General features: G+C 41.1%; 2 protein-coding genes across 2 annotated transcripts in view; both read right to left on the reverse strand.

The window, feature by feature from the left end:
• Positions 1-9,386, reverse strand: part of MRTFB (myocardin related transcription factor B) — a 335,374-nt gene extending 325,988 nt beyond the window's left edge. Inside the window, exon 1 of the mRNA XM_074382207.1 lies at positions 8,988-9,386. The gene's annotated coding sequence lies outside the window, so the exon portion shown is untranslated. The remainder of the gene's footprint in view (positions 1-8,987) is intronic.
• Positions 9,387-14,143: 4,757 nt separating this feature from the next.
• Positions 14,144-26,678, reverse strand: part of ERCC4 (ERCC excision repair 4, endonuclease catalytic subunit) — a 34,407-nt gene continuing 21,872 nt past the window's right edge. Inside the window, exons 10-11 of the mRNA XM_003928746.4 lie at positions 23,158-23,270; positions 14,144-19,025 (exon numbers count right to left, since the gene is read on the reverse strand). Coding sequence (XP_003928795.1) covers positions 18,292-19,025; positions 23,158-23,270 — 847 coding nt within the window. The 3' untranslated portion in view covers positions 14,144-18,291. The remainder of the gene's footprint in view (positions 19,026-23,157; positions 23,271-26,678) is intronic.

Genomic DNA, 26,678 nt, shown 5'->3' on the forward strand with positions numbered 1-26,678 from the left:
TGGGAGGTGGAGGTTGCAGTGAGTTGAGAGACCGCCACTGCACTCCAGCCTGGGTGACAGAGCAAGACTCCATCTCAAGCAAAAACCAAAAACCAAAAAACAAAAAACAACAAGTAACGTAATCAAAGCCATAATAAAAAGGCTCCCAGCAAAGAAATGCCCAGAATGCAGTGGCTTCATTGTTGAATTTTACCAAACATTTAAAGAACTATACCAATCCTACTAATTCTACTCAAACTCTTCCGAAAAAGAGGGGGATTCTGTAATACCAAAACCAGACAAAGACACATCAAAAAAAGAAAACTATATGCTGAAACCCCTGATGAACATTGATGCAAAAATCCTCAATAAAATACTAGAAAACTGAATTCAACAATACATTATAAAGATCATTCATCATGACCAAGTGGGATTTAACCCAGCATGCAGGAATGGTTCAACATATGGAAATCAATCAGTGTGACACCTCATATTAACAGAATGAAGGACAAAAACCATACGATCATTTTATTTAATGCTGAAAAAGAATTTAGTAAAATTCAACATCCCTTCATGATAAAAACCCTTAAAAAATTGGGTGTAGGAGGAACATACTTCAACAAAACAAAAGCCATCCATGACAGATCTACGGCTATTATCATACTGAATGGGGAAAAACTGAAAGCCTTTCCTCTAAGATCTGGAGCATGACAAGGATGCCTCCTTTTCCCACTGTTATTCAACATAGTACCTGGAAGTTCTGGCTAGAGCAGTCAGACCAGAGAAAGAAACAAAGAGCATCCAAACTGGAAAGGAAGAAGTCAAATTATCCTTGTCTGCAGATGGTATGATCCTATATTTGGAAAGACCTAAAGACCCCACCAAAAAACCGTTAGAACTGATGAACAAATTGAGTAAAGTTAGAGAATACAAAATCAACATACAGAAATCAGTAGCATTTCTGGCCAGGTGTGGTGGCTCACACCTGTAATCCCAGCACTTTGGGAGGCCAAGGCTGGCAGATCATGAGGTCGGGAGATGGAGACCATCTTGGCTAACACGGTGAAACCCTATCTCTACTAAATATACAAAAAATTTTCCAGGAGTGGTTGCACACACCTGTAGTCCCAGCTACTCGGGAGGCCAAGGCAAGAGAATTGCTTGAACCTGAGAGGTGGAGGTTGCAGTCAGCCTAGATTGCACCCTTGCACTCCAGCCTGGGTGACAGAGTGAGACTCTGTCTAAAAAAAAAAAAAAAAAAATTAGTAGCATTTCTATAGGTCTATGGTGAACAATCTGAAAAAGAAATCAGGAAAGTAATCCTATTTATAACAGCTACAAATAAAATAAAGCATCTAGGAATCAACCAAAGAAGTCAAAGAGCTCTACAATAAAAACTATAATATGCTTATGAAAGAAACTGAATAGCATGCCAAAAATGGAAAGATATTCCAAGTTCATGAATTGGAAGAATTAATATTGTTAAAATGTCCATACCACCTAAAGTAATCTATAGATTTAATGTAATCTCTGTTGAAATACCAATGACATTCTTCACAAAAACAGAAAAAAAAAATACCGAAATGTATATGGAACCACGAAAGACCCAGAATAGACAATGCTATCTTGAGCAAAAAGAACCAAACCGAAGGAATCATATTACTTGACTTCAAATTATACTACAGAGCTTTGGTAACCAAAACAGCATGTACTGGCATAAAAATATAGACATATAAACTAATGGAACAGAATAGAGAAACCAATCCATACATCTATAGTCAACTCATTTTCAACATAGTTGCCAATAACATACACGGGGAAAGGACAATCTCTTCAATAAGCAGTGGTGGGAAACTGGATATCCATACGCAGAAGAATGAAACTAGGCCCCTGTCTCCCACCATATATAAAAATCAAATCAAAACGGATAAAAGATTTAAATCTAAGACCTCACACTATGAAACTACTACAAGAAAACACTGGAGAAACTCTCCAGGATATCGGACTGGGCAAAGATTTCTTGAGTAATACCCTGCAAGCACAGCTAACCAAAGCAAAAGTGGACAAATGGAATCACAAGCTAGAAAGCTTCTGCACAGCAAAGAATGCAATCAACAAAACGAAGAGACAACCCACAGAATGGGAAAAGTATTTGCTAACTATCTGACAAGGGATTAATAACCAGAATATTTCAATAGTTCAAACAACTTCATAGAAAAAAAAATCCAATAATCCAATTTAAAAATAGGCAAAATATCCGAATAGACATTTCTTAAAAGAAGACATACAAGTGGCAAACAGGCATGTAAAAAGGTGCTCAACATCACTCATTTCTCATCATCAGAGAAATACAAATCAAAACTATGATGGGATATCACCTCACTCCACTTACATTTTTTTTCTTTTTTTTTTTTTTTGAGACGGAGTTGCATTCTTATATCCCAGGCTGAAGTGCAATGGCGCGATCTCGGCTCACTGCAACCTTTACCTCCCAGGTTCAAGTGATACTCCTGCCTCAGCCTCCCAAGTAGCTGGGATGACAGGCCCCTGCCACCACTCTCGGCTAATTCTTTGTAGTTTTAGTAGAGATGAGGTTTCACTATGTTGACCAGGCTGGTCTCGAACTCCTGACCTCATGATCTGCCCACCTCGGCCTCCCAAAGTGCTGGGATTATAGGCTTGAGCCCCTGTGCCTGTCCTAAAATGGCTTTTTAAATTTTTTTATTTTTTTTGAGACTGAGTTTCACTCTTGTTACCTAGGCCGGAGTGCAATGGCGCCATCTCGGCTCACCGCAACCTCCGCCTCCTGGGTTCAGGCAATTCTCCTGCCTCAGCCTCCTGAGTAGCTGGGATTACAGGCATGGCGTCACCATACCCAGCTAATTTTTTGTATTTTTAGTAGAGACGGAGTTTCACCATGTTGACCAGGATGGTCTCGATCTCTTGATCTCGTGATCCACCCACCTCGGCCTCCCAAAGTGCTGGGATTACAGGCTTGAGCCACCGCGACCGGACCTAAAATGGCTTTTATCCAAAAGACAGGCAGTAACAAATGCTGGCGAGGATGTGGCGAAAAGGGAACCCCTGCACACTGCTGGTGGGAATGTAAATTAGTACTACCACTGTGAAGAATACTTTGGCGGTTCCTCAAAAAATAAATATATAGCTACCAAGTAATCCAGCAATTGCACTGCTAAGCATGTACCCCCAAAAAAGGAAACAAGTTTACCAAAAAGACATCTGTACTCCCATGTTTATTGCAGCACTATTCACAATAGCCAACATTTGGAAGCAACCTAAGTATCTAGCAACAGACAAATGGATAAAAAAAAAAGTGGTACTTCTACACAATGGAGTACTATTCAGCCATAAAAAAAGAATGAGATTCCATCATTTGCAACAACATGGATGAAAATGGAGGTCACTATGTAAAGTGAAATATGCCAGGCACGGAAATACAAACTTCCCATATTCTGACTTATTTGTGGGAGCTAAACATGAAAACAATTGAACTCATGGAAACAGAGAATAGAATGATGGTTATCAGAGGTTGAAGAGGGTAGTAGTGGGTGGGAGTGGGGTTGGTGAATAGGTAGAAAAATATGGTTATATAGAATGAATGAGAACTAGTATTTGATAGCACAACAGGGTGACTACAGTCAACAGTAACTTACTGTACATTTTAAAATAATTAGGTAGGGCGTGGTGGCTTGCATCTGAGGTCAGGAGTTGGAGACCAGCCTGGACAACATGGTAAAACCCTGTCTCTATTAAAAATACAAAATTTAAAAAACAAACTAAATCAATTAAAGCAGGTCATGCATGGATCCATGATATGTTTAATAAACCAACAATTATGATTATTCTTATTCTACACACTAGTGGCCCAATTAAAAAATAAAACACCTATCTTACACAAATAGTACTGTATGATCAAATAAACAAGATGATAAAGTAGAGGAAATCCAGGAAGCTTGAATCTGGACTACAGATGGAAGACTCAGTTTGAAAGGACAGATCAAAGGTTTGGAGTCCCAACTAAAAGCCCCATCACAAAAGCTTCTCCAGGACAGCTTGAAGAAGTACATTATAAAGACCTACCTGGAATATGTCTTTCCTTTTATAAATCTTCCCTCCCATTTCAAAACTGCCCTCTGACACCACTCATCGAAACCTGCAAACAGCCTGAAGAACAGAACAGCTGAGGACACGGGTTCTTCACTTTTCAAGATGACTGAACGCTCTCATCTGCTCAACTTGTGCTATCTTTTTCCTACAAGGCATTAAATGTGAAATAAGCTCTTGCTTGGCAGTCTGCCATGGAGAAGTATACTTTTACAACTCCTGAAACGTATGCTCTTGGCACCCCAGAACTCTGTAATACAGATCACAGTGCTACAAAGCTTTGGTCATTTCCAGGCAATGAGCATTATTTTCAAAAATATATTTATAAGGAGTACTTTACTGTAATTCCACCATTACAAATACAAAAGCTGGCTCTGCTTTTTGCACTCTAAGACCTGGAGAAAACTACAACTTGTAACTCCAAACTATGGGCTGGGCTTTACTGTCCTGGCACACAGAAGATGCTTCATGAATGTTTGTGAAATAAACTGACTTTTTTTTTTCAAATAATAATTTTTAGGACACCAAATGTCAAGAGAAAATACTTGTTGAATGAAACATTCTTCTAATAGATCATATTTACATAGCAGGAAATGACCTATGAATGTATGAATGTACATTAATGGAGGTATGTCAAAGCCATTGTTAAAATTTGGGCCTGTCTTTGGAAATTAAGGACATGGACAGACATTGCATGTGAGGTTAACCACCGTGGCAAGAATACACCTTCAAAACAGGAACAGAATCCAGAGGGTCAAAAACTACACACACACACACACACACACACACACACACACACACACACAAATACACATACAGATTTAGTGACAGTGACTGACAGGTTAAGAGATTCAGAAAAAGCCTGCCTACATTAATGACCCTCTGTTTGTTTTGAGACTGAGTCTCGCTTTGTTGCCCAGGCCGGTGGGGAGTGGCATGGTCTTGGCTCACTTTGACCTCCACTTCCTGAGTTCAAGTGATTCTCGTGCCTCAGCCTCCTTAGTAGCTGTTATTACAGGCGACCACCACCACGCCTGGCTAATTTTTGCAATTTTTTTCTTTTTTTGAGATGGAGTCTCACTCTGTATCCCAGGCTGGAGTGCAGTGGTGTGATCTTGGCTCACTGAAAACTCTGCCTCACAGGTACCTTCATGCAATTCTCCTACCTCAGCCTCCTGAGCAGCTGGGATTACAGGTATTTGCCACCATGTCCAGCTAATTTTTGTATTTTTAGTAGAGACAGGGTTTCACCATGTCGATCAGTCTGGTCTCAAACTTGTGACCTCAACTGATCCTCTCGCCTTGGCCTCCCAAAGCCCTGGGATTACAGACGGGAGCCACCATGCCCAGCTGACCCTCTTGCTAAGATGGCAAATTCTCCGAATCACTTGTGTATATTGAATCTGTTTGCCAATAGATGGCAGCAGGAAAATGCTGGCCTCACCAGTGACTGAAGGGAAAATGCAAGAAAGAATTAATTCCTTTTGGATGAATTTAGCAGTCAAAATGAAAGACCTTTCCCATAATGTTGACAGTCAGAAAGCAGGTATTCCCAAGAGCAATGGCCAGGCATGGTGGCTCACTCCTATAATCCCAGCACTTTGGGAGGCCAAGGTGGGCAGATCACCTGAGGTTGGGAGTTTGAGACCAGTCTGACCAGCATGGAGAAACTCTGTCTCTGAAAATGCAAAAAATTAGCTGGGCATGGTGGCGCATGCCTGTAATCTCAGGTACTCGGGGCCTGAGGCAGGCGAATCGCTTGAACCGGGGAGGGGAGGTTGTGGTGAGCCGAGATCACACCATTGCACTCCAGCCTGGGCAAACAAGAGTGAAACTCTCTCTCTGAAAAAAAGAATACCTACAGCAAGAGGAAGGAGAACTCTCCTTTTCAATCTATGAAGGGCCTTTATCTGAAAGGACAGAGAGAGAGAGATCACGTACTTTTCAGATTATAAGCAAGTCCACGCATAGACACATGTTCATATTTTCCCATTTGAAGTTATTTACATTAAAATAACAACCGGGCCACTCCACCCTCACGGCTGCTTGCTCTTTGATTAACCTGGCTTGCCAGAGTTTGTTCTTTCTTTTTGGCCATCTAAGCATGCACGTGTTCATTTCCCCTAAATTAATCTACTCCCTGCTGGTCTCCAAGTGTTAAGTCATTTCACGTGTGCGTGTTTTGTGGCCACAGCCCAGCAGCACACCTCTTGCATGCTGTCATCCTGTTGGCTTGACTTAACTTGCATTTGCTGAAACCTGAAGACATAAACAGCCTTCTGTCCTGTGGCTGCCTGGGGTGGGGTACCTTAAAGGTGCTTCTTTTTCCTTTGCTACTAGGTTGGTGTAAAAGTAATTTTGGGCCGGGCACGGTGCCTCACACCTGTAATCCCAGCACTTTGGGAGGCTGAGGTGGGTGGATCACCTGAGGTCAGGAGTTCAAGACCAGCCAGACCAATATGGCAAAACCCTGTCTCTACTAGAAATATAAAATTAGCTGGGTATAATGGCAGATGCCTGTGATCCCAGCTAATCAGGAGGCTGAGGCAAGGGAATTGCTTAAACCTGGGAGGCGGAGGTTGTGGTGAGCCGAGAGCATGCCATTGCACTCTGGCCTGGGCAACAAGAGCAAAACTCCATCTCAAAAAATCAAATATAACTGCAGTTTTTGCCGCTGAAAATAATGGCAATAATTGCAATGACTTTTTAAATTTTTTTAATTTTCTTTTCTTTTTCTTTTTTTTTTTTTGAGACAGAGTCTTACTCTGTTACCCAGGCTGGAGTGCAGTGGCACAATCTTGGCTCAATGCAACCTCCTCCTCCTAGGTTCAAGTGATTCTCCTGCCTCAACCTCCCTAGTAGCTGGGATTACAGGCATTGGCCACCATGCACAGCTAACGTATTTTTATTAGACACGAGGTTTCGCTATGTTGGCCAGATTTGTCTCAAACTCCTGACTTCAGGTGATCCGCCTCCCTCGGTCTCCGAAGTGCTGGGATTACAGGTGTGAGCCACTGCTCCTGGCATAATAACCACAATTACTTTTGCACCAATCTAATACCCAACATCTCCTTGCTGCCTCCAAATATGTCACAAACCTGGGTTTCATCTATTCTGACTGCCTTCATTCCCTTTCTTTTGCCTAGTGAAATAAGGAGTTGAGTAAAAATAAATGTCACCTACTAACACACACTCTGGGAGTTAGAGATCACCATTAGATGCTGTGGCCTCATGGTCCCTTCAGCCAGGTACTCTTTGTATGTGTTTGCACCCAAACAGAAGCAATAGGTCGGTATGGATGGGAAGGGAGGAGGTAATGCTGAGCTTTAAAAAAACTGCAGTTAGATCTGATTTTTTGAGATGGAGTTTTGCTCTTGCTGAGCTTCATGATAAATCACAGTAACAATTAAACACCACACGGGATGACCAGTGCTCTCTTCATTGTTGCATCAAAGGCCACCAGGCCACCAGAGCTCATCCTGCCCAACTCCTGATGTTGTGAGTTTCTCCCTTGAAATTCCCTCCTGTTTTCATTCTGATTGCTGGATGACTCAGTTTCTTCTTCTAATATTCTGTCTCTTATCTTCCCACCTCCTAAATGTAGGCATTTTTAGTGTTCTGTTAGTATTTTCAGGTTTCTTTACCTTAACCACTTATTTATTCAACCAATGTCTTCAGTTCTCACTTCAATGCCCATGTCTCCTACATCTGTTAACTATGTTTCTTCTAAAAAATATTTGAAGTATAATTTATATACAATAAACTGCACGTATTGAGTGTGCTTCATCATTTTGACACCTATACATTGCAAAACCATCACCACTAAAACGAACATTTCTATCAATTTCAGATGAGTTTCTTTGTGAGCACAGCCAGTTTTTATCCTTACTCTGGAAGCTCTATTGGTTTTGAAGGGATGTGACGTCATGTAGAAGCCCAGGGCTTAACATGGGGTCACTGATAGTATTCAAGAAATCAACGGAACCCTGCTCAAAAATTCAACTCTTTCTCATGGGGAAAATTCCCAACAAGACTTGAGAGTTTAAGTCTGACTCAGGCTCTGTCCTGGGGCGCAGACTCGGCCTCTGATAAGAGGCAGTCAATCTATCCTCCGTTTGTTTATAATGAGTCATGCCGGAACTCAGGCATCTACTTTTTGTCTCTCACATGTCATGGTTAGGCAAGAATCGGAGGCAGATAAACCCCAATTCGGAGTGCATCATCCTTAAATTGTCCGGAGACTCCAGTGCAGTTTAGGACGTGTGACTTAATGGGGACCCCTACCGATGGAGACCGGGAGCGCCACGTCTTGGAGCTGAGGTCTACCTTCCTCCCGCAGCTCAAGGTGAGATCTTAGTGTTACAGATTTATTTGCTAGAGGGATGGGAAAAGGCAGCTGAGTTTTCAGTTGCCTTCTTGCATCCTGTCCAGCCTACCCCCACCCCCATCTATTAGCGACAGAGGGCTGCATGAGTCACAACTCTCAGCCCAAGCCCACACTGGAGCAATTAACCACATAATTGCTTCAGTGATGAACCTTCCCCCAGCTGCAAGCCGCTCCCGGGGCAGAGCTCTAGGCTGTGAGCCAACAGCCTTCAGTTGTACGAATTGTGAAGGGCCGGGTTTAAAAAGCCAAAGTTTCAAGTCTTTTAGTCAATGCCTTCTTGGCTCCAGTTAAAAATTCCTATGCACAAGTCCTGATGAGAACATGGGGGATGTTTCAACTAGAATTAATGTCACGATCAAGTCAACATAAAGTAGATTTATCTGCCGTTTCAATGCATGGAAGCAACGTGCTCTGTTTTGGGAACAAATTACCATAGCAACTCCGCGGCCCCAGTTACAGTAAGCAAGCTCAGTACGACCAAAATAAAAATCCTTACCAAGTTGTAGGATTGGCGAGTGAGAGTTGCTGAACATCGACTTTCAGTTTCCAGACGATATTAGCCAGCATATATTTTGGTTTTTAAAAAGTCGCTGAAAGGGAGACTAAATAATGATAAAACTATAAAGCCAGGTTACAAAGAGAGAGGGGTTCTAGGCTGTTACCCCGCTCCCTAAAACATATGCGAACCTCGCCGTTGAACAGCAGCGTTTTGTTGTTAAAACACCAGGCTGCCGAAAAGGCTCATTACACTTAACTGTGGCAAGCTCGTTCTGTTTCACGTGGGCTGGGTGGGTGTAGGGGTGGGGGGGGCAGGATCATGTAAATGCTGGTCTTTAAGAAGAGGCAAATCAATACAAAAACAGGTTTTCTGTGGGTGTGAAAGGAGGAAAAGCAAAACCATTTTCGTTTTTTTTTCCTCCGCCCCCATCCCCCACAATTCTAAATTTTGGTTCCACCTAATTCTGTTTTCTCTCTAGTGTCTTCCTTCTCCCACTTTGCTCTGCTCCCTCATCCTGATCACCAAACAAAATCATCCCCCTGTTGAGCTGGCCCCATCCTCGTTTTCTCCATCCTCATTTTCTTTATCCTCTCCAACCCCCATGGCTTCCTCAGCACCTCAGGCTGGTGCGTGCCCTTAGGTCTCCTGGTCCCACGGCGCAGGACGACCATTGTTGCCTCGAGGCCACTAGGCCATCTCGGCTCATCCTGCTCAACTCCTGATGTGGGTCACTCCCTTGAGATTCCCTCCTGTTTTCATTCTGGTTGCTGGATGACTCAGTTTCTTTTTCTAATATTCTATCTTCCTACCTCCTAAATGTAGGCATTTTAGCGTTGTTAGTGTTTTCAGGTTTCTTTACCTTAACCACTTATTCAACCAATGTCTTTAGTTCTCACTTCAATGCAGATGCCTCCTACATCTTTTTGTTGTTGTTTGTTTGTTTGTCGTTTTTGAGACAGCCTCTTTCTGTCGCCCAGGCTGGAGTGCAATGATGTAATCATGGCTCACTGCAACCTCAGCCTCCCCCGCTCAAAAGATTGTTGCACCTCCGCCTCCCAAGTAGCTGAGACCACAGGCATGTGCCACCACACTTGGCTAATTTTTGTATTTTTAGTAGAGACAGGGTTTCACCATGTTGACCAGACTCGTCTTGAACTCCTGGCCTCAAGGGATTCGCCCACCTCAGCTTCCCAAAGTGCTGGGATTAAATGCATGAGCCACCACACCCAACCTCTACTACATCTTGTATTGAGACTGTCCCCCGACTTTCAGCTATCACAAAATCAACCTGATCGAAAGTGTACTTCTTCCCCAAATCAGGTCCTTCTTCAGACTTTTTCTTTTCAACAGTCTCATCATCTCCTGAACGTAGGTTTAAACGCTAGGAATTATTTAGACTCTTCCCAGGCATGCACTTTCATTTGCCACCTTCCAAAAATTGACCTTACTTCCATTTCCAAAGCTGTCATCCTAGCTCCGGCCTTTGTTAGCTATTGCTTAGATTGCTGCAACAGCTTCTGAAGTGGTCTTTTCACCTCCAATCCTCCTTCCAGCCAGCAAGGTCTGGCAGAAAGATGTCAGGTTTTGGAGTTTGAATCTGCAATGTCCTTACATTGTGGCTTTAATTTCTGAATCTCTCAGAATCTGTGTCTTTGTCTGTAAAGGTGCATACGTAACATACGTGAAACACTGTAAAGTTAGTATTAGTTCCTTTCCATTTTAAAATCTACTGCCAGACTAAAATTTTAAAAGGCTTCTGGATCATTTTTTCCTTCATTGAACATTCACTTTTCTACTGAACATACTCCTCATCCTAGCCCTCGAGAGACTCCTACAATATGGCCCTAGTGTATTGCTCCTACTTAGTGTTCACAACTCTCTCTTTAAACATCATCATTCTATTTCCCATCTGTTTCTTCTCTAATGTGGTAGACTAGGGCTGAAGTGCAGCGCCCTGCATCTGTCTGCTGAAATCCTAGCTGTTTTTCCAGACCCTTCTCAAATTCTATCTCCTCTCTGAGGCTGTTCCTGATCCCTAAAGGGATATGACCTCTTCCTCTGACCTCAGGAACACCTATATTTCTCTCGTGGCATTTTTATTATTCCACTTGCTCATTTTCTGCCTTTGACTTCTCTTCACTGCAAGACTGATGTCTGTTGATGGCATGGACTGTTTGTTACAGCATCAAACCCAGAGAGAGCCCTCTGCCTTATGCAATAATGCCTGACGCTGAAAATAAACCTGCCCGGTCACGCTTCTCTTGATCTACTAATCTGTCTTCTCTCCTAAGCTTCTGTTGGGTGTCACCCTTCCCAGAAATAAAGTTGCATAGGGAGGCAAATCTGTTTCTAATTGACACTGAGTTCTGGAGCTCATAATTATAGGAAAGTGTCCCTAAATATTATCATCTCAAATATGCTGTGCTACCATTTCATTAGACCCAGTTTTCATTTACTATTTTCATGAATCCCAGGAAAGCCTTTTATTTAAAATCATGAGTTGATTTTGTTTACCTTTCAGGCCTCAGAGAGCTGGGTTCTTCTCATGTAGAAATATCTTAGTCACACAAATAGATCCTTGGGAGTGTCTAAAATTCCTTTTCTTTCTCATTCATGAATCAGTCTCTTCAACACAGATAGTCAATGGCTACACAGAAAAGGAACTCAGACAAAATATTCAGTTGAGCTTTTGTAAACGAAACGAGGATGAGTCCATTGAACAAATGGCAGCATCTTAAAAAATTTTTTTTTTTTTTTTTTTTTTGAGACGGAGTTTCGCTCTTGTTACCCAGGCTGGAGTGCAATGGCACGATCTCGGCTCACCGCAACCTCCGCCTCCTGGGTTCAGGCAATTCTCCTGCCTCAGCCTCCTGAGTAGCTGGGATTACAGGCATGCGCCACCATGCCCAGCTAATTTTTTGTATTTTTAGTAGAGACGGGGTTTCACCATGTTGACCAGGATGGTCTCGATCTCTCGACCTTTTGATCCACCCGCCTCGGCCTCCCAAAGTGCTGGGATTACAGGCTTGAGCCACCGCGCCCGGCCCTTAAAATTTGTATTCTTAAAATAACTAATCAATTTATAGTTTTCAATATACTAATGTATTAGTACAAGTTATACTTCTCATATATTTAAGAAATATATATATATATATATATTCCTTGATTTTATATATGTACATGTGCATATGTATTACGCTCTTCTTTTTTCTTTTCTGAGACAGAGTCTTGTTCTGTTGCCCAGGCTGGAGTGCAATGGCACGATCTCGGCTCACTGCAACTTTCGCCTCCTGGGTTCAAGCAATTCTCCTGTCTCAGCCTTCTGAGTAGCTGGGACTACAGGTGCGTGCCACTGCATCTGGATAATTTTTGTATTTTTAGTAGAGACAGGGTTTCACTATATTGTTCAGGCTAGTCTTGAACTCCTGACCTCAGGTGATCTGCCCACCTAGGCCTCCCAAAGTCTTGGGATTACAGGCGTGAGCCCACCATGCCCAGCCCCAACCCTCTTCTATTTTATAACTTTAGGACACGTGAGGCTGGAAACAGAGTTTTATCATGATATGGGAGCTTTGGGAGCTTATGTTGGCAATACAATTGCAAAGCACAATTGTCAAAAAGCTAAAACCATAGGCCAGGCATGGTGGCTCACGCCTGTAATGCCAGCACTTTGGAAAGCCAAGGTGGGTGGATCACCTGAGGTCAGGAATTGGAGATTAGCCTGGGCAAAATGGCGAAACCCATCTCTATTAAAAATACAAAAATTAGCCAGGCATGGTGGTAGGCACCTGTAATCCCAGCTACTAGGGAGTCTCAGGTAGGAGAATCACTTGAACCTGGAAGGTGGAGGCTGCAGTAAGCCGAGATCGTGTCACTGCACTCCAGCCTGGGTGGCAGAGCAAGACTCTATCTCAGAAAAAAAAAAAAAAAAAAGTTAAAACCATGGCTCACATACAAAAAGAACAAAACAGGAGTCAAAGATTTTATTTGACTTAATTAATGAGGAACCAGGAAGATATTAAGACTGGTTCTGAAGAAAGTCACGGACCTGGAGATTTGGAGTTTGTTGGTCAAAGGAGTGCATAACTACATTTATGAAAAAATATAGGATCAGTTAATGCTACACCAGGCAATGACCTTTGCAATGCATCTGGACAAGAATTATTTGCATGGCCAATAGTTTTATTTAAACTAACCTCGATTCTTATGAAGTTGCAAAATAGCTTTCTTAATCAGTGACAAAGAGGCATACGGCCCTAGAAAATCAGAGGCAGCCCAGGCAACTGCTAAATATCTAGCTCTACACAGGAGACTCAGTATCATTTTATCTAAGTTTTACATACTTGCTTTTGACACTTTCTTGGTATAAAAACAATTTGCTTTTTCTATGACACATTTGTAATCAGACACATAAAAGCGGACAGAAATGTTTCCCATTCTCCCTATAGCACCCACTGTTTCATTTGGGGCTGTACACCAAGGTTTCAAATCATGGTTCCACCATTTACTACTGGGTGACCTTGAGCAAATTACTTAGCGTCTCCGTGTCTGTTTCATCACTGTAAAACAGGATTAAATAATAGTAACTTCATAGGTTTGTTATGAGGATTAAATAAGATAATGGATCATAAGTGATTTCTAAAAAAATGTAAGTTACAGCGCTGCTGCTGAGAAGGGGTTTGCTAGTCTGCCAAAGTTTTATTCAGACACTAAAACATAGTGAGAAATAACCTGTCTCACACCTTGTTAAAAAGGGATACAGAGCTACATTTTGAAGCAGAAGCAAATGTAATTAAATCATTGAAATGAGCCAATCAGTAACTAATAATTAAACTGGTTTGAAAGACTGCAATAAATTCTCGAGGTGTTGAAAGGATAATTCATCTCTTCCAACTCTGAAATTAAAGGAACAAAAATGTATGAAGCAGGAGTGGCAAGGGAATACTCACCTTTGCTGAGCTAAGATACCCCAGGCATTGTGCTTACCACACACTCATTATAAACTCACAAATGAATATTTTCAGAAGAGTTTTTGCTTTGTTTTCCTCCTTAAGGAGACATGATACAGAATGAAAAGCAGAAAGGAAAAATAACCAATATTTTCGAGTCTTAGAAAGTAGGTTACTGAATGAATTAAACAGCAAAAACAGTGGTTCAAAGAGCATTTCTGCTTTAATCGTTAATTCTACATAACAAAAACAAACAAAGCAATATTTTCAAGGCTTTAAATTATCACTGCTGGTAATATATGCCCTTTCACTATACATTGTTATTTTTACTTTGCCCATAAAATGCTGAGGAAAATACTGAATAAATATATATCAAACACACACACATACAACTCTGTTAAAATTCATATCAATCAGTTATTTCTCACTCCCATCCAAAATTTGGCTTTTGCATCTTTAAATTAAAAAACAACAGCACAGTGGTTTAGGCCACCAAAAACCTGGTAGATAAAGATGATTAAGTAAGTGCTGAAATTCAGAATTGAACCAGAAATACCTATAAACCAATGTAGAAAGCAAAATAAGAAAAGTGATAATTCATGTCAAAGCCTGGCTTAATTTTAATATACTCCATCCTGAAAAAAGAACTCCCCCAAAATGTTGGTTTTTAAGAGGACATTTCTAGGTTAAATTGAACACAAAAGAGAATTTCCCCAAAGAAGTTTTCTGAGCCAAAGGAAAGTCAAATTATCCTTGCAAAACAAAAGGAAAGACCAGTAATGCTGGTCTCCCCCTCCCCTACTTCTTCACATTTGCTTTTGTGTAGGTTTTCCTGCTAAAGGCCATTTATTAATTCTAGATTGTGGGATTTCAATGCAACCAAATCTAGACTTAACCCTTCATGTCCTAGTGGTTTAAGGAATGAGACTATTTTCAGACTCTCATGAGCTGGGACACTGTATCCAGGATGTACTCAAACACATGTAGACATATTGCCTGCTGAGCTTCAGACTGAAGAAACAGCAACTATTGCCAAATGGATAATATTTATGACCATTACTAAAAATGATTTCTTCTTGCATAATTTTAAGGAAGTATCAAAAAAAGGCACTATGATTTAAGTGAAACTTAAAATGATTTCTTACAATATTTCATATGTTCACATTTTTATACAAAAAACGTGTAAAAGAGAATGCTGATCTAGCTTTTAAAAAAGGTTTTAAAAGAGCTAAACGTGAGTTCATAAGTTGGATATTTACTATCTTGATAGAAAAAAGTGAAGTTAATAAAATGATGCTGGAAAATGAACTATTAATTTTGCAACTGCATGCATCTCTAGTTCCTTTTCCAAAGATTCTTAGATTGTAAGAAAAACTGTACAAAAATCTAAGTAAATACTTGATGTATTGAAAACTTTCCAAAACTGGAAATACAATGAAATATATGTAGTTGTAAGAGGACGTGGTAGCGAGAGGCTTTTCACTTATAGTGACCATTTTAGAATTCATTAGAAGTTACTGTTCATAATTCAAATACATACCAGACAGCGCACCTGTCTTCAAGCGTCCAGCAGATACAACAGCAAAGAACAGATTTTGAGAGCCATGGGGCACTGGTATAAAGTGCAATCAAGACTGTTATTTATGTTGCACTAGGTAACAAGGACGGTTGAAAAGGGTAGCAATAAAAAGACTTTATTTTTGCTGGGTGTGGTGGCTCATGCCTGTAATCCTAGCACTTTGGGAGGCTAAGGTGGGTGGATCATGAGGTCAGGAGTTTGAGACCAGCCTGGCCAACATGATGAAACCCTGTCTCTACTAAAAATACAAAAATTAGCTGGGTGTGACGGCATGTGCCTATAATCCCAGATACTCAGGAGGCTGAGGCAAGATAATCATTTGAACCCAGGAGGTGGAGGCTGCAGTGAGCTGAGACTGCACCACTGCACTCCAGCCTGGGTGACAGGGCAAGACTCCGTTTGGCGTGTGGGGGAAAGAAGACCTTATTTTTATTTTTGAAAACTAACTTGGACTGAAACCCCTTTCACACAATATGCTATGTTAAGATTTTCCTTTTATATAATGAAACAACAGTAAAAGGCAAGTGCAATGATACCGGAAGAAAAAAATAGACTACATACTGCAAGCCGAAGTACTAGAAGAGGGTGAAGAGTCATTATAATAACCATTACTATTTGAAGTGGTAGGTCTATTTTAATATATTCTGAACTATCTTCAATACAACAATTTATAAAAAATAGAATGTTGATGACAATGTTGTAATCATTCAAATTTTTGTTTTCTATTCTAGGGGGTATATTTTCAATCCTGAGAAAAAATTAGCAGCCCAAATCTTTATTCCACCTTAAACTAATTTTATTTCTTGTCCTCTTTACTCTCCACGTCATCTTACAGAGGTCTACCAATCTGGTTCTTGATACCCCTTAACTGATTCTTGTAGTACCCTTGTGTAAAGTTCAAAATCCATACATACTGTTAAGTACCAATAAATCAAGATGCCAGTATGAGAGGTTCAGTTCAAAAAGGAAAGCTAAAAATAATTTTGTTGGCTGGGAGTGGAGGCTCATGCCTGTAATCCTAGCACTTTGGGAGGCCGAGGCGGGATGGAATACTCTAGGTTAGTAGTTTGAGACCAGCCTGCCAACATGGTGAAACCTCGTCTCTTCTAAAAACACAAAAATTAGCCAGGCAGGGTGGTGCACACTTGTAATCCCAGCTACTTGGGAGTCTGAGGCTGGAGAATCGCTTGAACCTGGAAGGCGGTGGAAGCAGTGAGCTGAGATTGCGCCACTACACTTCAGCTTGGCGAACAGAGGGAGACTCCATCTCATAAAAAAAAAAAAATGTTAAAGTTGAAGACAATTTTGTATTACATGATCTAGCATCTATTAGTTCAAACAGTACAGCAAACAAAAAAATAGCTGATATTGATGAAACATTAAAATATGTGACATAGCTAGCAGAACTGATGTCTGTATCAGCCCCTGAGGTAGAAAATTTACTACTCATTTCTAAACATGTGAACAATAGCCAAATTAGTAATGTTTAAATATAAAAGTTTAAAAATTGCACATAGATGCTATGAATATCCCATATTCACACTTAAGTAAAAAGTCAACTTAATCAGGTTTAGAATGGGATTTTTTTTTCTTTATGGATTTTTAAGTGTATATATTTCTTTTGAATTTTTATATATTCCATACACTGATCTTTCATTTACCTACAATCCTTTTTATCTCAAGGCAGAAAACCAAATCTTAAAAGCTTAGTGGGCCACTTCTTGGCTTGTATTTAGGTCCTCACACAGAGAAGAAAGGAGTCACCCTGGCATAGGATTGTGAGAAATGAACAATCACAGGAGGGTGAGCTTAGGTTGTATTTCTAGAGGATATGGTGCTGGTGTCTTAGGATCTGACAGAGCTGGGAAATGAGGAGGTCTTTAAAAAAACTCTATAACTAGCCATTTGGGCTTTGAGATCTCTGATATTAGGAGACTGAATATGTGTAAAAATTGAGAATTCTAAGAGCTCCTTCACCATTAACTTTTACAAATAGGTCATTCATTTTATGTTTTAAAAATACTAACTTTACAATGAAGTTATGCTACATATGTTTGGGTCATCAAAAGCACATGCTACATATGTTTGGGTCATTAGAAGACTCGTCAGCCAGTTTTAGAGGTGGCTCTCTTGAGTTAGTAATAGGAAGGCTCCATAAAATTTCCTTAGAACAGACAGGCAGAAGAAGTATGGAGTTGAAGAAAAAGTGATAGAGAGAACTGGTCAGGAATGGCAAAGAAATGTTCCTTCTCAGTGTTCCAGAAGGCTCCTTTGTAGACAGAGGGTCAGAACATGATTTCCTACACAAACATCAGTTCAAGCGTCCAGCAGATACAACAGCAAAGACCAGATTTTGAGAGCCACGGGGCACTGGTACGAAGTACAATTAAGACTGTTATTTATGTTGCACTAGATAACAAGGACTGTGGGAAATGGCAGCTTTCTTATGCTTGCTTTTTTCCCTCCCTGCACCCTCCGTGTCTTTCTACCTTCTCGTAGAAACTTTACCTGATCGTGAGAGATCTCATTTAAAAAGGAATATGCTAAGCCTGGCATGGATTGTGCAGGGAGGGAAAAGAGCAGGCACGGGCAAGCTGAAGTGATGCCTAACTGCAGAGTTCAGAGAGGAATCCTGGCTTCTGGCCCCCCACACAATCAGTAAGAGCATTGGAAAGGAATGAAATACCAAACTAATAATTAATAACAACCGATGATATCTGGCAAGGAGCAGCTGAAAGGCACAGCCATGGGATAAGAAAACAGCCCCCACTGTTCACTTTTTAACTCTTCCTTTAGATGCGACGTCTGCATAAGAGGTGTGAATGAAGTCATAAAGCTGCTTGGCATTTGCAGCATTCCCCAGAATACTCGTGAGCTCCTCTTGTGACAGGGTTGCTAATTCTGCAATGCTCTTAACATGGTGCATCAAGGAGCGGCAGTTTTTGGCATTCACCCCTGGCATTTTTAACAAGAAGTCTTGGGGACCAGGATTATACTTTTCTGACTCGGGAAGGGTTTCGGAATCTGCTGTAATGGCCAATGCTGTTGCCGCATCAGGCTGGGGCTTATTTTGTTTCAGCTCCTCAAACAACTCTGCTGTTGCATGAGGAGAAGGGCACCAGAGAATCCGGAGTCTGGGGAAGTGAAGTGTAAGAAGAGTGAGTTTGGAACTAATGTCATTGCTAGAGATCTCCTGAAACAAGGCACCTCGGGAAGTGAGAGAGAAAGGCTTGCTAGGGTCAAACTCGATCAGAAGCACAGGACGCTTGTAATAGCGGGACATGGAGATGCACTGGCTGTAGAGGCGGCCATTATTTAAAGAGCCAATTAAATCACTGATACTCTTGCGCTCCACGCACATTTCTGGAGTCAGGATGTAATCGCCAACCTCTAAAGTCACGGGTTCAATGTCAATGCCCCGACGATGGATCAGAGATGGGAGCTCGCTTCGAAATTCACGCATATCCACAACTATGCTTTGCTGTGTACCATTCTGTTCCTGGCCACCTACAGAGAAAAAGTAAGTAGTGTCACTGGGAAGAACCCTCAAAAAAGGAATACAGCAAAACCTAAAAATCAATGTTTCTGTTGTTAACTCTGATGGATGGTTACATAATTCTACATGGTAATATTTCATATAATTTCTGTATTTTCAAAAAGATTTGTTTACAAAGTAGAGGTGATTTCCCTTAAATGAAACAGAGCTAATAAGAGAGTAACAGTCTATCAGTAGTTCCTTATTTGCAATGATTCATAAATCCATCATATCTGCTAGTTTCCCCTCTGTAGTTTCCTTATAGCCCATTATTATTGCACTGACCACATTTTGTTGGTCAATGTATTCCCAATTTCTAGGACAAAGCCTGAGAGCAGATGCTTAAAATAGCAGACACAGTAGATGCTTAAAAATGCTCACTGAGTAAGTCTAGTGCTTCAGGAACTATTGTGTTTATAGCAGTGAGTCCAGACATGGGGAAAGGGAAGGAGCTGGGAAAAACATAAATATCTTAGAACACAGCTTCTCATATTCTAACATGCACATGAGCCACCTGGGGTGTGTTAAAAAGCAGATTCTGAGCCAGGTGTGGTGGCTCAAACCTGTAATCCCAGCACTGTGGGAGGCTGAAGCAGGTGGATGATGAGGTCAACAGATCGAGACCAGCCTGGCCAACATGGTGAAACCCCATCTCCTACTAAAAATACAAAATGAGCTAGGTGTGGTGCTGCACACCTGTAGTCCTAGCTACTCGGGAGGCTGAGGCAGGAGAACAGGTACGGTGGTTCATGCCTGTAATCCCAGCATTTTGGGAGGCCAAAGTGGGCCTATCACCTGAGGTCAGGAGTTCGAGACCAGCCTGGCCAACATGGTGAAACCCCATCTCTACTAAAAATACAAACATTAGTCAGGAGTAGTGGTGCATGCCTGTAATCCCGGCTACCTGGGAGGCTGAGGTGGGAGAATCATTCCAACCCCAGGAGGTGGAGGTTGCAGTGAGCTGAGATTACACTCCAGCTTGGACAACGAGAGCGTAACTCTGTCTCAAAAAAAAAAAAAAAAAGCAGATTCTGTATTTAGTAGGTCTGAGCTAAGGGGTCTATGAGTCTGCATTTATAACAAAATCCCCCGTGATGCTAATGCTGCTGGTTTAAGGATCACACTTCTAAGTATCAAGGACTGCTCTAGGCAGAATAATGGTACCCTCCAAAGATGTCCACATTCTTGTCCCCATAACCTATGAATAGAGGCATGTGCTGTACAATAACATTTTATGACAAAGTGCCTGTAAGTCAGCGATCCTGTAAGATCACAATACTGTATTTGTATCATACCTTCCTATGTTTAGATGTGCTTAGATACACAAATACTTACCACTGTGTTACAGTTGCCTAGAGTATTCAGCACAGTCACATGCTATGCAGGTTTGTGGCCCAGGAGCTGTAGGCCACACCACATAGCCTAGCTGTGCAGCAGGCTAGATCGTCTAGCTTTGTGTAAGCACATTCTGTGATATTCACATAACGATGAAATCGCCTAATGACACATTTCTCAGGATGTATCTACGTTAAGCATTTTGAGATTGGGAGATTATCTGGGTTATCTAGATAGGCTGAAGGGTTCTGAGAAGTGAAGGATGGAGGTAGGATGATCAGAGAACAGAGGATGCTATGCTACTGGCTTTGAAGACGGAAGAAGGGGCCATGAGCTAAGGAATTCAGATGGCCTCTAGAGACTGGAAAAGGCCAGGAAAGGGATTCTACCCTCAAGCCTCCAGGAGAAATGCAGCCATGCCAACATCTTGATTTTAGCCCCATGAAAGCCATCTGGACTTTGAACCTGCAGAACTGTAACATAATAAAACGTGTGCTGTTTTGAGCCATTAAGTCTGTGGTGATTCGGTATAGCAGCATAGGCAACTACTATGAAGGTGTGGAGAAGTGACTTCTAAGGACAGGCTTCTACGAATAGCTCTCTGTGGTCCCCATATACTCCAATTTATCTTCCTTCACATTGCCTTACATTCTGCAGTTCTTCATGAAATGTCAACAACCTGGTTGATTTTCCAAAGAATTTTCTCTGAACAAGACACAGAGGTTCTGAGGCACTGTTTCTCAAAGTAGAGAAGCCCCCGAGCTGCTGGCTCCATTTCATATCCACTGAGTCAGAATTTCTATGAACTGAGGGCTGTGAAACTACAGTTTTTTTCTTTTAGACGAAGTTTCACTCTTGTTGCCCAGGCTGGAGTGCAATGGCCTGATCTCAGCTCACTGCAACCTCCGCCTCCTGGGTTCAAGCGATTCTCCTGCCTCAGCCTTGAGAGTAGCTGGGATTACTGGCATGCACCACTATGCCCAGCTAATTTTTTGTATTTTTAGTAGAGACGGAGTTTTTCCATGTTGGTCAGGCTAGTCTCGAACTCCCGACCTCAGGTGATCCGCCCGTCTTGACCTCCCAAAGTGCTGGGATTATAGGCGTGAGCCACTGCGCCTGGCTGAATCTATAGTTTTAACAAGCATCCAAGGTTATTCTAAAGTCTACTAAATTCTAATACCCGGCCAGGTGCGGTGGCTCATGTCCGTAATCCCAGCACTTTAGAAGGCGGAAGTGGGTGGATCACGAGGTAAAGAGATCAAAACCATCCTGGCCAACATGGTGAAAACCCGTCTCTACTAAAAATACAAAAATTAGCTGGGCATGGTGGCACACACCTGTGGTCCCAGCTACTCGGGAAGCTAAGGCAGAAGAATTGCTTGAACCCAGGAGGCAGAGATAGCAGTGAGCTGAGATTGCGCCACTGCACTCCAGCCTGGTGATAGAGCAAGACTCCGTCTCAAAAAAAAAAAATCTGGCCGGGCGCGGTGGCTCAAGCCTGTAATCCCAGCACTTTGGGAGGCTGAGGCGGGTGGATCACCAGGTCAAGAGATCAAGACCGTCCTGGTCAATATGGTGAAACCCCATCTCTACTAAAAATACAAAAAAAAGTAGCTGGGCATGGTGGCACATGCCTGTAATCCGAACTACTCAGGTGGCTGAGGCAGGAGAATTGCCTGAACCCAGGAGGCGGAGGTTGCGGTGAGCCGAGACCGTGCCATTGCACTCCAGCCTGGGTAACAAGAGCGAAACTCCGTCTCAAAAAAAAAAAAAATCTAACACCCACTGCTCTAAATGTACTTAGCCTTACCAAAGGTTACACCAACTCAATCGTGTTGCTTTTCTCATGCCACCTGGCTGAAATCAGCTGCTGCTGAAATTTGAGGAATGGTAAAATGGTGACTTCTGGATCACAGTGCACTTGGAATTCAGCAGGTCTTGGTAGCATGCCATAGTCTGGACACTGCACTGCAATGCAACCAGACACTGGGGATCTGGGGAGCTACCAAGAAGAAATGAATATGGAAGGAGAGGGGGAGTGTATGCACCCCAAACAACTCCCATCTATGTATACACCTAAGGGGAAAGGAGAAACTTCCTTCAAGTACACTGAGTTAAATTAACTTTTTTTCCCTTGAGACGGAGTTTCACTCTTGTCACCCAGGCTGGAGTGCAATGGCACAATCTCAGATCACCACAACCTCTGCTTCCTGGGTTCAAGTGATTCTCTTGCCTCAGTCTCCCAAGTAGCTGGGATTACAGGCATGCGCCACCACACCAGGCTAATTTTGAACTTTTAGTAGAGATGGGGTTTCTCCATGTTGGTCAGGCTGGTCTCAAACTTTTGACCTCAGGTGATCTGACCACCTCAGCCTCTCAAAGTGCTGGGATTACACGCATGAGCCACTGAGCCCAGCCTAAATTGGCTTTTTAGGTTGAGATAAGAACCTAATCACCATTTACCAAAGTTTATTTACAAAGTACATTCTGAGTCTCAACCAACCAAATGCAAAGGCAATGCTGCACCAAAACCCATTCTAAGCTGGGATGCCTAGAACTCAACCTCACATGATTTGCGGATGACACAGTGCCTTCACTATGGGGACACATGTTTAGTGAATGGCAGAGCTGAGGTTAGAGTAGGGAAGTACACATCCTCTCCTTGTCTGACCCCCATTTTTAAGAGTTTGTTGATACAGACCAAGCCTTAGCAGACTAACTGTGGAACTTTACAGCCCACTTTGCAGGCAATGGAGGTAGAGGACTCACCGGCTTTCCGAGTGTCAGTGGAAACATTTGCGGATGCTATGCCTCTTACCAGGTCTAGGTTTGTTTCATCTCTGCCTTCTCTTTCTTCAGGGACAACCATGCTTGCTTTTTCCCTGTGGAAGAAAATATTGTCAACACTTTTGAAACTAATTTTTAAATTCTAGATATTATCTTTTGTAAATTGCAGCACTGACAATGATCTACATAATGAGGGCAATAAGAGAAAAAAAAGCAAGGAGTATATTAGAAATAAATATGCCAAGACAAGTGATGGGTAAAGGAAGTAGAAAAAGTTAAGGCAAAAAGTACCTTAATCGGGTACTAATTATTGATTTTCCAGAGTAAAAAAAGCAGTTGTTTATTTTGATTTTCTATGCAAATATTTAAGAAACAATATAAGCATGTCAAAAAAAAATGTCACATAAGAACATGCCACCAAGAGACTCCTAAGACTGTAAGGTTAAAGTGTTATTGATGTTAAAAAGTAAATCATTTCTATTCAAACATTTTCAGGGTAATCATAAATAGGAATGTTTAAAAATCTGTAAGAGACTAAAAACACATATATGATAGAATTTTGATTTTGAAAATTCCAGGTGGGAGGTCCCATTAAATATCCTGAGTTTTAAAGAAAAATCAAGATCAAGATTTTGAAATCGATACAAGAAATCAAATTTCTATCAGAGATTAAAATAAAAAATCAATAGCTCATGTTATGCCTTGGAAGCAGCATTCATGACTTGCTCATGCATTTACTGAAAAACGTTTATGGAGTGTTCCTGCATGGTGCTCTAGGTACATTGGATATAACTGTGATCACACAAGAATTCCTGTCTTTAAGACGGCTCATGTCTTATATATGATAAGATATATAAGATATGATCTATATATCTTATATATCTTAGATATATAAGATCTAGAGGATGGTACAATCAGAAGATTCGCAATTTGGAACCACATCATGACAAGATCCTCAATAATCACAGAAAGAGTAACCCAGGTTTGCGGTAGCCTTATTTTTACAAACTGGTAAGGTATGTTATAATTAATTCTGCCAGGTACGATAGAAAAGATGTATAAGCTTAGTCTCTTCCCTCCTGGGGTTGGCAAGTGAGTCGAGAAAACAGAGCAAACATGAGAAAAAAACAAAAGACTGGAACTGAGGAAGTGCAATAAAAGAGACAAAGGTGAGGGGAACAGAAGAGGAACCACCAATGTTAGTTAATTTCAACAAGGGTTAAAACAACCAAGATTTTCCCATTGATACAGTCTGGCTGTGTCTCCACCCAAATCTCATCTTGAATTAATAGTTCCCATAACTCCTATGCGTCCTGGAAGGGACCTGGTGGGAAGTGACTGAATCATGGGGGTGGTTTCCCCCAATGCTATTCTCAGGATAGAGAGTGAGTTCTCAGGAGATCTGATGGTTTTATAAGTGTCTGGCATTTCTCCTGCTGCACTCATTCTCTCCCGCTGCCATGTGAGGAAAGACAAGTTTGCTTCCCCTTCTGCTATGATCGTTAAGTTTCCTGAGGCCTCCCCAGCCATGTGAAACTTGGCTACCTATTTTCTTTGTAAATTACCCAGTCTGGGGTATTTCTTCATAGCAGTGTGAAAATCGACTAATATACCCATTAGAGGAAATGAAATCAGATGGTTCAATTCTTTAACCACTCTGGATAAATATTTTGGAGCAGGGTATCACTGAAAGATACTACTAAAGAAGTAATAATTTTAAATTTTATACTATTTCAAACAACCTAAAAATGTAAAATTATTATGAGTACAACATTTTATAAGTGGATCACAAGGGGGCAGGCAAGGGTTCCAGTTTCATGTTTTTTCTCATTATTCTCAATACCAGACTCAAGCGCTACCTGCTGAAAAGCCCTATGCAATGGCAGAGGCTCTGGCTGCCACTCATTACCACTCCATTCTGTCTATGGCACTTTGGTTAGGAAAAAGTGCAAAGCATTAAAAAAAGTTATTGCTCTTATATTTTTATTTAACATTCATTTAGTATTAGTATGCTCACTGTGTCAAACACTATATTTCTACTTGTTACACTGGCTATGCTATATAGCACACATAGGATCATCCTAATTTCCTGATGAATTTGTAATCTGTATAATCTTAGTGGGTTAAAGATTCTGGTTCCAAAGTGTATGGATCTGAAACCATTTACTGGCCACGTGATCTTAGGTAAGTAATTTCATGGCTCTGTGCTTCAATTTCTTTATCTGTAAAATAAGGATAATAATTTAAAAATGTACCTCAAAAGACTGTTATGAGGATTACATAATATATGCAAGGCATTCAGAACAGTGCCTGGCACCTAGTAAGCAGTACATACATGTCAGGTATTATTATTACTGTACTTTTCTTATAAGGTGGTAATCTCATTGTCTAATTATCCATGATTATACTAAAATACTGAGGATTTGCTTTCAAATGATTCCACAATTGTTTCAATTAATAGTTACAGAAAATGGCAGCTAGTTTACTACTAAATGTTATAACTTAACTACAAGTCAAATCTGAGAAAAAATATTTTCCAGAGATGAAACATGGACTATGAAGCAAATAAGCCTTCCTAACCACTAATTCAATTTAGCAGAAATTTACCGTAATTATAAAAAGTCTCTTGCTTCCAACATGTGGCATAATTATCCAAGTTCCCCTATGTGACACAGAAAACAGTAATTAAAAAATTCAGATTCCTTCTGCTTAATCTAAAGCCCCAAGATTTCCTATGTTTGCTTTAGTGTCTTCAATGATACTTTTATTAAAATGTATTTCATTTTAATTTTTAAACAAATTAAGATGGGTTCTCACATGCTGTCCAAGCTAGTCTTGAGTTCCTGGGCTCAAGTGATCCTCTCGCCTTGGCCTTCCAAGGTGCTGGGATTACAGATGTAGCTACTGAGCCCGGTCTTCAAAGGTATTTGAATAGCCTGTACAACCTAATCCTATGCCAACATAGGGAAGTGGCACTGAACTAGAAGTCTCTTCCAATGAGAATTTACTTAAGCCCTCGTGCTAGCCCATTTTGTGGTCAGATTGTCAAGCTGTAAAATTTCAAATAATCTTACCCCTTTCTTTGAAAAGCAGTGACCTCCTCAAAGCTATGTATGCTGAGGATGTTATTACTGTCTACCCAGGGAGCATTTTATTATTGATATTTAGCAGCATAACCTTTTCCTTTTTACTTGTTACCTGTAATCTACAGATCTTTAATCTGGCTAAACAATCCTCTCATTGTCAGTTCACCTGATTTGTTCCTTTGTGGTTACTGTAAAAAGTCACAACTGCTATTGTTCTTATCACATCGCCCATGGAGGTCTTGGTAAAAGCACACTGCCTTATTTTCACATTAAATTTTTCTCCAAGCATAGGCACGGTGCAAATGTTCTTTGAACAATGCACCTCAAATATGTTTTTGCTTTGCAAAAGAAGCACCTCTCAAATTTCCCAAGTTTCCTGGGAAAGTAAGTGTCTTAAGCTTCTTTTTTTTGTTGTTG

The sequence above is a fragment of the Saimiri boliviensis genome, chromosome 12 (assembly GCF_048565385.1).
Source record: "Saimiri boliviensis isolate mSaiBol1 chromosome 12, mSaiBol1.pri, whole genome shotgun sequence".
In the NCBI taxonomy this organism is placed as follows: domain Eukaryota; kingdom Metazoa; phylum Chordata; class Mammalia; order Primates; family Cebidae; genus Saimiri; species Saimiri boliviensis.